General features: G+C 39.8%; 1 protein-coding gene across 6 annotated transcripts in view; it reads left to right on the top strand.

Annotated features, from left to right (window-relative positions):
- The window catches only part of Arhgap26 (Rho GTPase activating protein 26), a 466,045-nt gene that overhangs the window by 294,685 nt on the left and 154,306 nt on the right, over positions 1-17,054 (top strand). For all 6 annotated transcript variants that reach the window (XR_002398131.2, XM_004854324.4, XM_021266145.2 and 3 more), the window contains exon 17: positions 1,191-1,296. Coding sequence is in view for 5 of the 6 variants with exons in the window: in XM_004854324.4 (XP_004854381.1) it covers positions 1,191-1,296 (106 nt within the window). In the remaining variant the exon portion in view is untranslated. The remainder of the gene's footprint in view (positions 1-1,190; positions 1,297-17,054) is intronic.

The following is a 17,054-nucleotide window of genomic DNA, read 5'->3' as shown; positions in this document are numbered from 1 at the left end:
CATTTTGCAGAATGAATCAGATATTGCACATTACCTAAATTGAGCATTGAAAGTGTTTCCCTGAATGCGATACCATTTATATAACTTCACAGTCCTCTTTCCATCTTGTCTTCCATTTACAACTTCTGATCAGTCTTCGCCCATATCATCCAGGTCCCTAGTGTCATATTACTGGTATTAAAATACATAGGGATTAGGCGCAAGCTAGCCTAAGTATACTGGAATCTGTCTATGTGGGATAGGCCTCCTGTAAGGGGCATTTAGATTCTCTATCAGATTTAAATCTGGCTATTTACACAGTATTATTGTGTCGATAGCTTGTACCTCTCCCTGGTTCCTTTCAGCCTTTAGGGTTTGTTTACCCTTGTAACTACTACTGACCTAATTTAATAGTACCTCATGTTCTGGTGACCTTATCTACTCATAGTTGTCCTCTTAAAACGAGGAGGAGAAAGACATGGGAGAAATCTGAGAGTGTAGATGGTGTTTATGTGATTTCTTTTTCAGAGAAATTCCAAACCCATAGCAACCATTCTCTAATTAAAACTCACTCAGTTCCATAAATAGATCCATTGAGTATCAGCAATCTACTTCCCAGAGAAATGAAGCCACTTACCCAAGTTTAACCAAAAAAATATGACAAGCCATGATATAGGTTACAGGGTGGCAGTAAGATTTAAATACTTTGTCTGCCATTGCTTTCTTTCTACCAGGCTGCTGTCATGCATAACTAGAGAATAATGCACCTTTGCTTTGGTTTCTTTGATGCAGTCGTAACACGTTATTTTGAAATTTGAGACCCTTGCAATGTTCTTGATGGAAGATTTGTTTATCACTTTCGCAGTGCACAAAGTTCCTTCCTTCCTTGAAATGAAGTTGGCCCTCTAGGGATCCAGCTGTTCCTGAGTTTGTTCCTGCCCTGGGTGTGCAGTTGAGTAGCTCCCTTTCATCGTGTCACCATTTTGCCTCAAATATTTTGACAATTTGATGAACTCTGTTACAGAAAGCATCATTGAAAAGGACTTATAGACCTAGTTGGCTGTGCTAGTCACGCAGTTCCCACACAACATGGATCATAAATGAGAAATTCTTGATCTGTTAGTGTCCAAACTTTGGTTTCCCTTGATTTTGTCTTTTAAAGTGAGTTAGGTGGAAACTGAAAAAATATTACCTCCCTCCTTCCTTTGCAGAGCTGGAGAACCAGGAGACTCGGGTCTCTGAAATCCACAGCCTTGTTCATCGGCTCCCAGAGAAAAATCGACAGATGTTACAGCTGCTTATGAACCACTTGGCCAAGTAAGGTTATGACTGATTGCTGGCCCCTTTTTCACCCCCAGAAAGTTCTTATCTTAGCAGTAAAGCTAGTCTCAGTTCTGCTTATGTTTTCTTCTCTCACTATTGCATCAGGTATGCTGGAGGCTTAGGAAAGAAATGTGTGAAATGTTAACTGCAGTGGATAACAGCAGTAAATGCCAGATGGCTCTCACAGAGGACGCTGGGGAAGTGCCTTATGGCCAGGCCGCCAAGCAGAGTTTGCAGGGAAATTTTGTTCTTGTCCTGATCAAGGGTAAACCAGAATGTGTCATCCACAATGCCAGGTCACCACATAGTTTTTAGGGCTTATATGTTCTCTTGATGATCCAAGGACATATGAGAATATGTTGTGGGTTTATAGAACTTGGATTTGGAATAAGGAGGCCTGGATTCTAGAGCTGACTATCTTTTGAAAAAGACTCTCAACCCCTTTTGAACAAACCACTGAACCTCCCATTCCTTAGTTTCTTCACTGGGCAAGTGCAGATTAAAATAGAATCTGTCTATAAGGTCATTGACTTTAAAGCCTTTGAAGAAATATACAGAATAAAGGAATTATTTTTGGCAAATGTTCACTTGGCCTCTGAGATAGTCAAAGCATTCAGTGAGGGCCTGATTTTCCTGTTGGGAGTATTTACATTGTTGGAATGGTTTTGAATTTTTTTTGTGTATTTTCTGTTGCTTGACTCTTTGGAATGGCCTTCCCTTGCTGTGTCAGTCATTTGTGTGTGTTATGTTCTAACCTTCCATTAACTTTGATGGAATGTTCTTGATTGTTGACTAGAGCAAAAGAAAAGAATGAGCATGTAGTACTTAACATAAATTGTTAAGCACAAAATTCTGCTGAACTGATGTGTTTTAAATTTGCCCCTTACTAGCCCTTGGCTCATGCTGTTAAATTAGTCCTTTGGGATAAGTTGATACTCATCTGAGAGAGAATGTGATGCTTAGTTTTCTTGTTGACAAGCATGTGACATTACCTTTTAGAGAGAAAGCTTGTAGGTACCATAAGGATTTATATGCATATGGCTGGGTGTGATGGTGCACACCTGTAATCCTAGCACTCAGGAGACTGAGGCGGGGGGATCACCCTGAGTTCAAGGCCAGCCTGGACTACATAGTGAGTTCAGGGTTCAAGGCCTGCCTGAACTACAGAGCAAGACTCTCTCTAAACGCCCATCCAAAAAAGATTTGCACTAGTATGAAGAAATTAATGTTGTTTTTTTGTGTGTTTGTGTCTTTATCTTTTTTTTTTTTTTTTTGGTACCAGAGATTGAACTCGGGTCCTTGCGCTTGCGCAGCAGGCAGCGAAACCACTGAAAAATCCCCAGTCCTATCTTTTTTTTAATTTCATATGGTGCAGGCCTGATGAGGAATGTGTTTTGTGTGTTAATGAGAAGCAGCGAGCTACAGTTGAGTATTGTTCCATTATTGATAGATTTTTTTTTTTGCCATGCCATATCAGAACTGCATGTCCAGAAACAAGTATAGCAGAGAACATGTGAATTTATAGGGAGATTATCCCCAAAATGAATCCTGATAAAATGTCTGTAAAATAATGGGAACTAGGGTTTAAAAAGTAGCTCTACATGCTCTGAGATGACAGTTTAGTACCTGTTCCACTTAACCTATTTGTTAAACTAGAAAGCTGGTTTTTATCTTAGTTGCAAAGATTCTTGGTACATATTCCAGCCAACTATATGTGGGGATGCTTGTGACCGCTTTATGGTACTGCATCTGAAGGAGGCCTTGAGGGCTGCGAGGAGCATCTGGAGAAAGGTTAGGAAACCACCTGAAAGCAGTGGGTCTTGTCAGACTGCTACTGGAGTGAGCACTTACTTGGACTCAAAGAGACCAAGAGTGAATGGTGATTCAGTAGGGCCAGTGTTGAATTTTTCCCATTTGTAAATTGCCCTGAGAATTGTTAGGACTATTTAACAAGATGAGGAAGAAACCTAACCCTGAAGGTAGCTCTTGAACAGTTGAGCCTATTCATCCCCTGACGAATGAATGATGGATGGTTCATTTCTCCCTTTTTCCACCCTTTCCTTCCCCAATTCCATTAAGTTCAGTCTAGCCTCATTCCCAACTTAAGGCATAATACAACTGGAATATGTGAGTTACAGTTGTGATCATGGCTTTTTGTCTTCTAACCATTTTGTTGCTGAAGTTATTTTATTCCCTAGCATTTCTAGAGCACTGTGTCTTAATTTTGATACTTGAGAATGACTTTCTTTGGCTTTATGGGATTTCTTTATTAATTTAATCATTAAAAAGTCTACCTATAGGTGAGCTCTCATGCCTTAGTGTGAGTTGGTCAGAGTGGGTATTGGAAAACTCAGACTCCAGTTCTGAGTGTGCTGTGTTCTTGGTCTGCAGAGCCTCCAGATTGAATATGTCCCTGAGGAGGGAGATGGGTGTAAGTGAGCACTGCTGAATCCAGTAAAGAGTATTTATCTAGGTCCCAAAAATTTCTTTGGCACCCATGGGAGTTCTAAGATTCCACTGAAACTATATTCCCACTTATAGCACTGTCCTTATTTTAAAATTCAGCCTCAAGGGAACGTTAACTTGGGATAAGAGCTTTGTCTAATTCCAGTTTTCTCAGGTTCGGACTTGCCCTAGGATTTGCCTGAACTATTGTTCTTTTAGGCCACTTGCTTAATGGTCAGCTTCCTTCCTAAGTTTTGGTTTCAGGGCCTATTCTGCTGGAAAACTCAGTGTTTACTTCTCTCGTTACCCACTGTTTGCCTGGTGCATCTCAGGCTTCTGCTTCAAAGTCCAGTCATTCTGTATTGTGTATTTTTTTAAAGTATTCTTTTGAAACCTTTTCCAAAATTGATTTCCTCTGACTATTGAGGGAGAGGTATAGCATTTTGTATTAATCCTGAAGAAAAAAACATTCAGAAGAAAAAAAGCCTTGGAGGGAAAAGATAAAAACACCAAACCTCTTAAAACAAATGATTACCAGGGTACATCCAAATCACAGAGATGCTGGGTTTGTTTCAGACCTCAGAGGGAACATAAAAATTATAGGCAACCATGCACATATTTTTGTCATTCCAGCTTAAATTTACTATGATAATTAGATGTTTTCTATTCAGATCTTGGAGTCTGGTGTACAGTCTAGAGTCACATGCCTCAGAGCGTGGTTAGAATCACCTGGGGTGCTTGTTTACTTTGGCAGTTCTAGGCTGTACTCTGGGTTTACTAAATGAGATCCCTCCTGGGAATCTGCATTTCTGATTTATTTCCTAGGTAATTATTATACAAACAATCTTTTGAGATCCACTGGCCTACAGAATGGGCCATATGTAAAGATTTTCCAAGAGACAGGGATGGTATTAAGGGGAATATGGATTGGGATTTAGGAGAGTATTAGTAAGAGGAAGAAGCAGCTTAAAGCTTTGAGTTCACAACAATTTTATCTTCATGATTAAATTAGTAAAAAAACAAATCCTGTGTTAAGACTTTGCAATTTGACTTTGCATTACATCGAGCTTTCAACAAATAACAGTCTTATATAAAACATTTTTAATTATGAAGAAAATTGTCCCCAGCTAGCTTTGGAACTTTGTGCAAATTATTTTACCTCTTTGAGCCTCATTTTTCTGAGTTTCCTATCAATTCTGCAGTTCTGTGTTTTCATATAATGGATGGGGTTGGTACAGGAAGAAGAAAAACATTTTTCTGATCTTATAATTGTAGAAGAAAATACGAGTAGATGAGTAATAAAGACTAATTTCATGGTAGTTTCCTAATGTTTACATATTATGATGACTCCAAGTATATTGTATATCCCCACACATACCATTCATAATGGCTCATTGTAACTTTATTACAGTGTTTATGCAGTGTAGGAGGATTTCATAGGACTCTCCATACATTAGGAGTTGTTATTAAAAATATCTTTTCACAGCTGGTTTTCCCACAATACTTATTGGAAAATAAATCGTAGTCTCTTTTCTTTTTTGGGGTGGGGATGGGGGATTATTCTTTTGTTGCTAGGATGTTGCCAGAGAGGCAGAACCTTGTTTTGCTTCTCCAAGGTGGTAACATTTAGGATGCTTTTAGCTGTACAAAACAGAAAATTCAATTCTAAATGGATTAAACAATAAGGAAATCTATTGTGTGATTACACAAAATCAGTTCTGAGAGTTGGTTAATTTCTTGGCTCCTGAAGGACTCAGGTTATTTCCATGTTCTTGCTGATCGAGCCTCATTGTGTGGACCAGCTCCTCTCAGGGTCATAGACTGTTACAGCGTGTCCTTGCACATTGGTTCTTGATCAGAGGCAGAAGAGGTGTTGTTTCTTCTTTGAGTCTCTTTAAGAACTATGGTGGTATTTTTTTTATGGTGATCCTTTTCCCAGATGTTCTCAAGCAGACTTCTCATCCTGTCTCCTTAGTCCAAAACAATCACCAGAAAAGAAAAACGGACCACCATGCTTATTTTGCACCGAACAAGTTAGCTGAGCTGCTTGTGGGAGACACAAACACCAGAATAAAAGCTTAGTTTTGCCTAGGCAGCCCACAGTGTCTGCTGCAAGTAGTCTTCATAAAATAGCATTCAACACAGAGCATTAAATTTATTAAATGACTTTTGCATAGTGAGTTACCTCAATCAAGACATTTGGCACCAAAAGGCCAATTTGAGAGGAGAGATGAGTACATGGGTACTAAACTATGAGATTTTGAGGGAGGAAGATAAAACAGAAATAAAGGAAAAACTAACTCTCGTCCCATTGCCTTTTTCTTTGTCCTTATTGTTCTTTTCATTACCTAGTTGTCTGTTTATTTTGATCATCTGTTACATGGTGTAACTTTTTAGAGAGGATACAATTCTGTAAATCGCAGGGATCATGAAAAAAAATCGTGGGGTCTGTGGTTGGCATACAAATGAAACTTTATCGTAATGTATAGACTGTGTTGGCAGAAGTTATCAAGGATTGAGTATCTGGTAGTATGGCTTTTTTCTCATTCTTGTGACTGAAGTTTGAGTACTTGCAGGCTTCCCTGCAGATCAGGGGATATATTCATATTTTATTAGTGATCTAGAAAGAGTAAATCGAGTTCATGAACAAATGCCTGTGGTTATAAGGAAACTCATTGATAGGCCTTGGCACCAAGGAAGATGGGCCCTGGTGGCTCAATAGCATTCTTTGAAGTTCTTAAGAAAAGGTCAAAATAAAAAGAGACGGGTGTTGATCCCTGGCATTAACACATGTCTTGCAGATACTGTAATATTCTTTCTTCTTCCATCCCAAGTCTAAAAGATAACAGTTAGCTTAGTGATGAGCTGTTAAACACAGAGAGAGCTAGTGATTTCTTTGCCATCAACACTTGTCCAAACAAAATAGCTGTGGAACTTTACAAAGCACATTTAAAGCAAACAGTATTTTTGAGGTGATGGCTTTCTAAGATGGGAGGCTCCTGTGAGCTTCTCTGGCTGCTGCCCTTCAGCCAGACGTGCTGGCTCCCAAACCTTTGTTCTCTTTAATAACCACTGGACACCCTCTGCTGCCAATGCAGAATTGTGCGGCTGCTGGCCCACTGCTGTGTTGCTTGATACCCCCAGGGAGTTCCACTGAATACATTCTTTAAACTCCTTCTGCTACTCCCACCCACTAGTTCTAGTGATTTTAACCCCTATCTCTGAACCCATCTACTTCGCTCTGTCTTTATCACTAATTCCTTAGTCCAAGATATTACATCTTTCCCAGACTGCATGAAGAGTCGGCCTCTGGTGGACTCTCACTGTTGGCACTCTGGCTCCTCTCTAGTCCAGGAAGTGCAGGCCCTGCCACCAGTGAACTTTGCAAATGGCAAAACGCAACATTTGATTCCCAAGTTTTAAAAAACTTCAGGGCTGGGCCGGAGATTTAGCTCAGTGGTTCCAGCGCCTGCCTTGCAAGCGCAAGGTCCCGAGTTCCATCCCCAGTACCAAAGAAAAAAAAAAACAACTTCAGGGTTGGGGATTTAGCTCAGTGGTACTGCCACCTGCCTCATAAGTGCTGGTCCCCAGTTTGATCCCTGGTATCAAAAAAACCACAAAAACCCAAAACTTCAAAGGCAGTTTCCCTGTTGCTCTTAAGATAAAGCCCTCTTAAGATACAGCCTCCAAGGTCTTGTCTGAACCAAGCTTTTTTGAAATTTGCAGTCTCTTTTATGTCTTTCATGATTACCATTGTATTCCCACTGTGTGGCACAAAGTAGACACTCTGAAATATTTATCGAGCTGAAACATGAATAATCTCTTGACCGTTTCTCAAACATCCACTTTCCTGCTCCATCTTCTAACTTTTTGCAATTCATTTTCTTTCTGGAACAGCCCCTCCCCAGCCTCTGCCTGCCAAAGGCTACCTCATTCTAGCTTCAGCTCACATGCCTCAGCCTACAAGATCCCTTCCTGCTTCAAGTACCCTCTCACCTTCCTAAACTCCCCCAGCCTTTGTTGTTCCTCTCTTTTTTCATGTATCACTTTCCACCAGTGGGACTGTTTACCAGGTGCCTCTCTCATTCCTTCTAGATCAGAAGCCCTCAGGGGACAGGCAGTCTGTCTCCCTCAGCTTTGTTTTTTTACCTAGAAATTGCAAACAAGGCCTGTAGCTGGAATAGCCCATATGTGTTCTATTTGGCAGCATTATCCCACACATTGCTGTTCTAAAACTTTGAACAGGTTTCAGACATTTTTTAAGGGGGTGATTTTACTTGAAAAATCCAACCTCTGTGCTGACAATTGGCCTGAGCCAAGGAGAAGCCACACCCTATCATCCAGGGTGTGCCTTCTCCAGTTTGCCACAGTTCCACACAGTCCCTGTTTTTTCTTGTGGCTGGCTGACTTTTTTTATGCTTCCTACTTGGCCACCTTGAAGGCATTTAAAAGGTTTTCAACCTGTAACCTACCTATCTGCTTATCCCAAAAGAACTCAGTATTTGTTGTTCACATAAATAAATAGGCAGAAATATACTGGGTTAGTTACTTCCCTGACTGGCTCCTTTATTCTCCTGAAAGATTAATTATTTTTGATAGACTAGCAGTTCCTTGGAAGAAGTAGGTGATGCTGTTTCCAGGCCTATTTATGCTTATGGAGAAGGGAAAAGTGTGTATTTTTTGTAAGACTAAGAATGGGATTCTCAAAGGACCTTCTCCAACTGTTTTTGGCAGAGCCAAAGGAAAATCTGTTTAAAGGGACACTGCAGAGAGGACGACCATGTATTTTAAAGCAAACAGGCAACTTAGCACTTTAAATTAATGGAAATGCAGAAGTCAGAGCTCGACCCTTATTTAGCCTTGTTGCCAGTTCTTCACTTTCTGCACAAGATTTTCTCTGGTCTGTGGCTTTCCAGCTGCCCGGGTGAGGAGAAGGAAAGATATAAGTTCAGTTTAAATTTTTTGCTTAAAAAAAAATCAGCAAAATTGCTGAATTCAAGAAACAACATCTTTCCCATCTCATGGAACACCCATTTTTAAGGGGAAATGCCTGACTTCAAGCTGTTAGTCTCCACAGTCTTAGGCTCCTTTGATTTGAGCCTCTTATTTGTTTTGAGTTGTTCCACTTCTGTTTGGATTTATTTTTTCAATGACTTTCCTGTTTTCTGATTTGCCTCTTCCTTTTTGGAACTCAGGGAATCACCCATGGAGTTCCGATCTCAAATTCAGGGAAGAGGATACTATCTTTTCCCTTCTTAGTTGCTGACTCTGTTTATTTTAGGGGTATTATAAAAGCTGAAGCATCAACAAAAGTGAACATGCTTTAGTTTCCCCTTTGTCAGCCCTTGCAGAGCCTAGACTTCTTGTGCAGTGGCACTAAGAGGAAAGTTGCTCCATCTCTCTTTCTCTGTTTTGGGCCCTGGAGTCCTCTCTTGATGAGCCCTCTTTGTGTTATATGGTGATCATCCTTTGTGATCCTTTCTTACTCTGACTGGTTTCTCACCAATTCTTCACCACAACTGTGTCTAAATGTGGAAGGTAAACTTCCAGGTATTTGAAGTTTACCTATTGGGGCTGAGAGCCCAGTGGTTAACAGAAAACATTCTGGAGCCAGACTGCCTGATTTTAATCTTATCGCTCCTGTAACCTTGCATGAGTGACTTCTCTATCCCTAAATTTCCCTATCTAAAAAAAAAGGTGATGATAATTTTATCAGAAACTTTTAAATTAACACATCACCTTCTCTTACTTGTCCTGTCTGTCTTTTTTTTTTTTTTTTTTTTTTTAAGACAGAGTCTTGCTGTGTAGTTGAGACTGGCCTTTAACTCTGTGTAACCTATGCTGGCCTTGAATTCATGGCATTCCTGCCTCAGCCTTCTCTTATCTGTCTTACAGCCACCCTTCTAGTGACAGTTTGGAGCCTCTAACTTGCTCCATGAAAATGTGGCCTGATAGCTTGTAGCCTCCTGTACTTTACTGTGTGCCCTGTGCTTCTTAAGCCCTACTGGCCCCCACCCCAAACACCTGCTCCAGGGAGACATGACACAAAATGGTGTCACCACACCTATAATCTGGAAGCCAGGGGATTTCACAGTAGTCTGAGGAGAAAGCCTTTGGCCAGTGGGAGATGAAGCTGGAGGTTCTAAGCAGTCACTATACAGTCTCTTTGTAAATGAGCCTGAGCTTGAGCAAGTATTGGTCTTTGAACAAGGCGATAGCTAGGTTCTCTGCCTCATTCCTCCTGAGAAAAAGTAGTGTCCTATAAGACTTTATTTACTTCACTCTCTTCTTTATAGAAAACCTAAAGGCAATAATAGTACTTACCCTCTTAGAGTTGTGAGAATTAAATCCATGTAAAGCTCTTAGAAATGTGTCAAACATGTAGTATACCCTCCGTAAATGTTAGCTTTCGCAATCTGAGAAATCAGGACACGGGAAAAAGAAGATCATGGAGCTGTGCCTTAAAGTAGGGGAAAATGGAGCAATTAGAAAAGCAATTAAAATAAGGCATTCTCACTGACTTGACAGGGCCTTCTTCACAGTTATGTTATTGGTAAGCAAAATTTGTGGGGCTGGATGTCGAAAATGTGTGTGTGTGTGTGTGTTTGTATACATGTGCATACACAGAGCTCTCTTCCACTTAGGAGATTTCTGCTGTTCGTGTGTTTATTTTTGGATTGCTTTTTTTTTTTTTGGCAGTTTGTGTACATTTGGCCTAAAGAGCTGAGCATCTCACTCTTCCTAGCAAAAAATGAGCCAGCTAGGGCCAGCTGGTAGAAAGAGCTGTTCATATCTGGTTTCAGGTCCCACCTTACACCAAGCCTCACATGTCCCTGTGAGGATTTAGGGCTGTCTGTGATTCAGTGCCCCAAAGAGAATGCACCTGCTCAAAAGTGCAGGCTGAGAGGGGCTCACTTCCATGAAAAGTGGCTCTTTCTCCTCCTCCTCTCTCCCATCCTGTGCCTTGGTGTAACAAGGCTGATTTCATCTCAGAAGCAGCTGTCTTTGCTGCAGCTTAATAACTCTTAATTTCCTGGAGGGAGATGACACGTTATATCATGAAGAGTCATCTTAGCTGCATGGTCTGGAAATTTCCATTCATCTTTGTAATCTTTGAAATGTTTTTCTTTCTGGGAGACTCTGATTTTCCTTGTCTCTGACTCAGTTTTACTGCTCTCAGATGCATTCCTGGACCAAACATTATCATCCACTGTGAAAAATGTTCTCTCTGTTGTCTGGTTTATTCCTAATTATGCTCTGCACATGGATTTCCTTCCCAAATTACTAGAAGTTGTATTGAAGTAGTATTCTACACTGAAGTAAGGAAGGTTGTATGTATATTCAACTCCATTTTGTCTTGATACTTTTTAATCTTGTGCAGTTTAACTCGTGAAGGGTTTCCAGAAACGTTCATGTGTTTGAATTGTGGTATTATTCCTTTCTGCTTTCTCACATATAAAAGAACGTTTTTCTTCAAGCAGTTTGGAGTCCTGATTTAGTGTCTTCAATTTGCTATTTTAAGTTTAACTCATTTTTTCTTGATTCTGTTTAGCAGGTGATAAAGTAAAATTTGTGGTTTTGTTTGTATATGTAAGAACGTCTTCTGCACTTGAAGTGCATAGGATTGGGCAGAGTAAAATCACTATTTCATTAAAGTCAGACTTTCAGTGAGAAAATGGCGTAGCATAGGTCTCAAAAAAGAGTGTTAATTTTTTTTATTAAGCAGCAAATCTTCACAGTGGCTAATTTAAAAACTAGAAGAAAATTTATTGTATGACTTCTGAGTTAATTGTATAGGAGAATCAAAGCATCAGACTTTGCAAAGCAGTCTCAGGGGCCTGGCATCCTATTGCACTTTCCTAGGCCATTGGTTCTTCTCTTTGAGAAGATTGTCTCAGATCTTGCTTCCTACCTCCATGAGAAAATAGATGCAGTTGGAAGAAAACTTCCATGAGCTACCTCCACATTCACCCTGTGTCTGGATTTCCAGCATACCTCCTGGGCGGCAGGGAGCTGTCAGTCCCTTTCCTGCTACTCCAGAGCCATTGACTCTCTATTGTATCTGTAAGGACTCAACTCCAGTGTATTTCCCATCTTCCTTTTATATCACGAACTTTTCTTTCTCTGCTAAATCTTTCCCATCAACACATAAGCACACTATCATTTCTAGTCCTTTAACACCAGGAAAACAACTGCAAAGAACCTTTCCCAATCCTCCCTCTTCTTCTGAATAGTGTTTCATTTCTCTGTGTTCTTCTTTTCACTTCTCAAATAGCTGTCTGTGCTTGCTATTCCCAAAGTGTCTCTTCCATTCGTTCTTTCTTGAAGCTACGCAGGCCTTCCTACCCACCAAACACTTCATATCTGTGTTGCCCAGGACTTTGCATCACTAAATCAGTTTCAGCCTTCCCTTCCTTGGAAACTCTGAAGGATTTAACACAATTTCTCCCTGCGTTCATCTTGAAATATGTCCTCCATCTGCCGTTCCCCTGACTTCTTTCCTGCCTTCCTCTCTGCTCCTTCCCAGCCTTGTTTGCTGTGCCCCAGGATTTCGGCCTTTAACTCCCGAAGTCTGACATCTCTTTCTTCCATTCTTTCCTTTCTCAGTGAAATCTTCCTCCTGCTCTAACATTGCAGCTCCAGCCCCCACACTCCCTAGCATGGCTTAATTTTTTCCCCATAGTACATGTCATCATCAAAGGCACTATATATTTGGCAGTTTTGGTTACTTGTTGTTGTCTTGTCTCTAAACTGTAAGCTCTGTGAGATTGATGATTTCTTTCTGCTCTGCACTGTTTTATCTTTTTCACCTAAAAAGTGCTTTGCACATAGTAGGAGGCACTCAGGAATTAAAAAAAAAAAATGGATGAAAGAAAGAGTGGAAAGAACCCACAGAACTCAAGGGAGCTCCTTTGGAGCATGGCCTTTGCACCATTTTAGCTCTAACCACTTTTCGCCTTTGTGACTCCACTAGAGGTTACCATTTCTAGTACAGAGATTTGTAATGGCCTTTCTTGTGTAACCACCCCCTTGAATGGCGAGGTGGTAGTAGGGTACTCCAGTGACATTCTTTGGTAGGACCACATGCAGTGGGAGAAGGGCCTCCACCTGGAAATTTTCCAAAGACAAATTGGATGCCATTTCTCCAAGAATCCTGGGCAGGTAAAAATAACAGGTATTAATAAACTCTGCATTTGCTGAACTGCAGTTCTTTGCCATAGAGAGTCCATCTTTTGTGTTAGAATCAGGCCATGGCATAAATATTAACAATAAGGGACCTTGTAAATGCATGACAACGCTATTATGCATCATTATTTGAAAGATAAGATCATCATAATTAATACAATACAGCAAACATAGCATTCAGATACTTAATACCTGGTTATACAGTCTGGTTCCCTAGAATGTCTGATTCTGTTTTCACATGGGCTAGCACTTCCCAAAGCCCTAGCTTCCCTTCACTGAGTGTCTTTGGATAGGCCCTGGGCCCATGATCATCTTCCGTGATCTTCCCTGTGCTCTTCGGGGTTTCACCATCTGTTGAGAACTCTGCTCCCCAGTGTTATTGATAATCAAGCATCTTCTTGATAGAGGGAAGGTGCTAGCTTGATTCACCAAACCCTCCGAAGTGGGTACATTTAAATATGCTTCCTTAAGTCATTGGGAAATGGGAATTTCCCAAGTCTCTCTATCTAGTCACTCTCTCATCATGTGTCATGCCGTTTGGCTTCTTTAAAAACTACACTTCCCTTTTCATTAGAGCTGTCACATCAAGTGCTTCCATGCCACTTCCGTATGAGCTCCCCTTCCTAAATTGTTGCCTATCCACAGTTCCCCAACCCAAACCAGATGGTTAATGAAGCAAAGAACTCTGGCAAAAATGTAGATTATCCCTTCCCTGTCATGAAGTTAGTGTGCTGTGATTCTTGACATGAATAGGCACCTAAGAAATTATTTTAGTCATGGTTAAATCTGATCTTACTCAGTCAACTTAAGGCAAATTTTATGCAGATGTCTTGACACTTTCTGCCCCTTCAGATGCTCCCCTCAGCAGAACCCAACACTGGATTCCTAATAAACTAGTCTGTAAAGGATTCACAATAATGCCTCACTTTAAAGGAGAGACAAAAGTATATTGCCAACTACAGTACTGTGGGTAACAACAAGCCTGTTACAGATCAGATCCTGCTAGAGGGGCTCTCTCCCATCCCTTTGTGCCCTTTGGTGTTTGACAGTCTTGAAAACTGTGCTCTCCAGTGTTACTGATAATCACAAGCATCTGTAATAAAACTGGCTTGGGCAGAGCTGAACTGAGATAAAGAAATGGTATCACCCAGCTAGCATCATCATTCATTTCAACATTATTAATTTCGCGAACACCAGGTATGGCCAAGGCACTGACTTAGTTGGGTTGCTAATCATTTATTTGTGTTGCTGATAGCAGAGGGTAGCATTGGCCTAATAAGCAGGGGTTCTCATCCTGTGTTTTCACAGACTCATTTTATGTGCAGTCTTGAGCTAGTTTATCAGGCCTTTAGTTTTTTCACAAAATGAGAGTTTCTTTTTTTTAAGTTTGTACACACATACACATAATATGCAGTCAAGGAAAACAGAGTCTACAATGTAGCCACTGATACCCTAACTTGGGTTTTCATCTCTTGGCTTCTTTATTTTGGAATTTTTATGTAATAACCATGTGTGCTATCTAAAAAGTTACCGTATAATTATTTTTAATGAGAGAAGCAGACTCAGACTCTAAACCCCTCTTAACTTGAGAGACTTACACGGCTTTATGCAGCAGGCCAGGTTGGGACTGCACAGGACAGTCAATCCCTGGTTATTCTGAGATGGAATCCCTTTGTCTGCTTTCAAGTCTTTTGCCTGCTTCTCTACTCATTTGCATCTCTACTGGAGAGTGGGCAGCAGAGACAAGGACTACATTTTAGCAGTGCTGAAAATGGTAAACTTAATACCTTGAAAAAGTTTTCACGTTTAGTTTCTCTGTTCTTCATTTTATCTAGTATTACTAATGACTTCTAACGATACAATTTATTTTTCTGTCTTCCTCGGCCCTTAGTTAATTAAATGTAGACATCATTATTACTTAGAACTGGTTTAAAATAAAAGAAAAATAGTAACAGTGAAACTTCATTGGTTCTCGTTTCTGTTTCTGTAGTCTTTGTGTTTGTCCTACTTATAGGTCTGGTGAAGGCCCAGTTACTTTTTACCCATCCTAGACCCCTGGCTTTGCTTTTGCTCTGCTCAGCCTATCCTAGCTTGTCTGGTTTCCCATGCTTTTTCCATCTACCTCTCTGTCATATCTGGTAGACCTGAGGCTGGAACACTCTGCTGCTGGTTTTTGTATGACCCATAGGCTAAGAATGGTTTTTGCATTTTCACACAATTGAAAAAAATCAAGAGTAATATTTCAGGACACATGGAAATTATATGGAATTAAAATTTCAATGTTCAGAAAGTTTGATTTGAACAGACCCACACTTGTTTACTTAATTATCCAAGACAGTCTTTGAGCTATAATGGCAAGTTGAAAAATTGCAAGAGAAGCTATTAGGGCTTTCAAAGACTAATCATTTACTACCCACCCCTTTGAAGAGAAATCATCTGCCAAAACCCCTGACTCCTTTCTCATTGGATGCCTTAGCGCTAAAACCTGTTCAGCTGTGCTGAGTTAGTCAACAACTACTTCATCACATGGACATGCACGGTCTAGGCACAGATACCCAGAGGTGTGTCTTCCTTTTTAGGAGGCAGGAGCTCACAGCCCAGAGGAATGCATGGATAGGTATACAGGTAAACAGCAGTGCAGTGCTGGGTGCTGGTGCTTAGCATCGAGTCAGGGCTTGTGAACACTCCAAGGAGGACCCTGACTCTTCTTGGGAAGGCAGGAGGAGAGGTTGTCATTAGATAACGGACAGCAAAACCTGGATAGCCTAAAGCTGGACTCTTTTTTCCAAAGTTGATTACTTTTAATCATAATATTGAGATTATTTGTTACCTAGAACAAGAGCTGTCATAATTTTAACAACCGTGCACTTAACATTTCAAGTGTACTTTAAAATTATTGCTCTACTATAAGATCAACATTTTACAGAGCTTATGTATATTAACATACAACAATGATTTTAATTATCAAAATGCAAAGTTTTCTTTGAAGACTCACAATTGGCTGTCTATGAGCAATAGAATAAACTTATAGGTCAAAATTGCAATTTTTATTTGTTTTGAGTTCTTTTTAGAAAATATTTCTCAGTGCTTTTAACAAAGGCTGCACTACTGTACTAGGGATGTCTGGCTTTTGTATAGAAAAGAGATCATCGGAACTTCTGAATCATAGTGGGAGATGCGAAGGGCAGCAGGAATTTCTGCTTTTATAAGCTCCCAAGTGATTCCTGTTTACACTAAAGTCTGGCATAACTGCAGGTAGTATTGACCAAAAATGTATTTTAAAAGTTATTTTTGTCTTTACTTTTTAAAATTGTTTTTTCTTTTTTGTCATATTCTGTCTGTCCCTGAAGTAAGAAGTTTTTGAAAGTTCCTCAGCACAGTTTGAAGGGTTACTTCTGATTGCCCAAATCTTGTTCTTTCTTTCTCTTCTGTTTCTTTCTTTTGAAAAAAGAAACTAGAGTAAAATATATAAAAATAGAATATGTATGTAACTTTATGTATACATTTATACTTGGGTGTTATTTATGTAACAGTTAACATCATATTTGTTCTACTGCCTGATGCAAACATTGAAGTCATCTCTCATGGCCCCCCCATTCCCTTTGCCTTTCAGTGGAAAACATTAACATGAATTTTAGTGTGTATCCTTATGAATTATATTTTGATACTTTAAAACAGATTTATTTTTGGTGTGTCCAATTGGAGATGGGCATCTGGTATTTGTGTATGTGTGTGTTGTAATTTCCATAAATTGTATTGGAGTGTTCTCTGATTTTTCAGCTTGTGTTTTCACTCAATTTTATCCTTTTGCAATAAATGCTAGTCATTTGTTTAGATGCTGTATAAATATGCCAACATTTGTTATCCCTTTCTCCATTGATAGACACTTAGGGTTGTTTCATTTTTTACCATTATAAACAATACTGTAGTGAACATCTTCATGTAATCCTTCCAATGTGTATGGGTCTTGGTATGATGCATACCTAAGTATGGCATTTTTATGTATCACAGACATATAGTAATAAAAGAGAGAAGAAAATAAATTTCTCTTAATTAACGAAAAAAGAAATTACAAGGATATGGACTGCCTGTTTTTCTCAATGTTGCCAAATTATTCTCTG

Source organism: Heterocephalus glaber, unplaced genomic scaffold (genome assembly GCF_053883595.1).
Source record: "Heterocephalus glaber isolate CG9 unplaced genomic scaffold, H.glaber_assembly_v1.0 deba00001463, whole genome shotgun sequence".
Taxonomy (NCBI): domain Eukaryota; kingdom Metazoa; phylum Chordata; class Mammalia; order Rodentia; family Bathyergidae; genus Heterocephalus; species Heterocephalus glaber.
The sequence above is the reverse complement of the archived record's forward strand: the minus strand, read 5'-3'. Positions and strand labels throughout refer to the sequence as shown.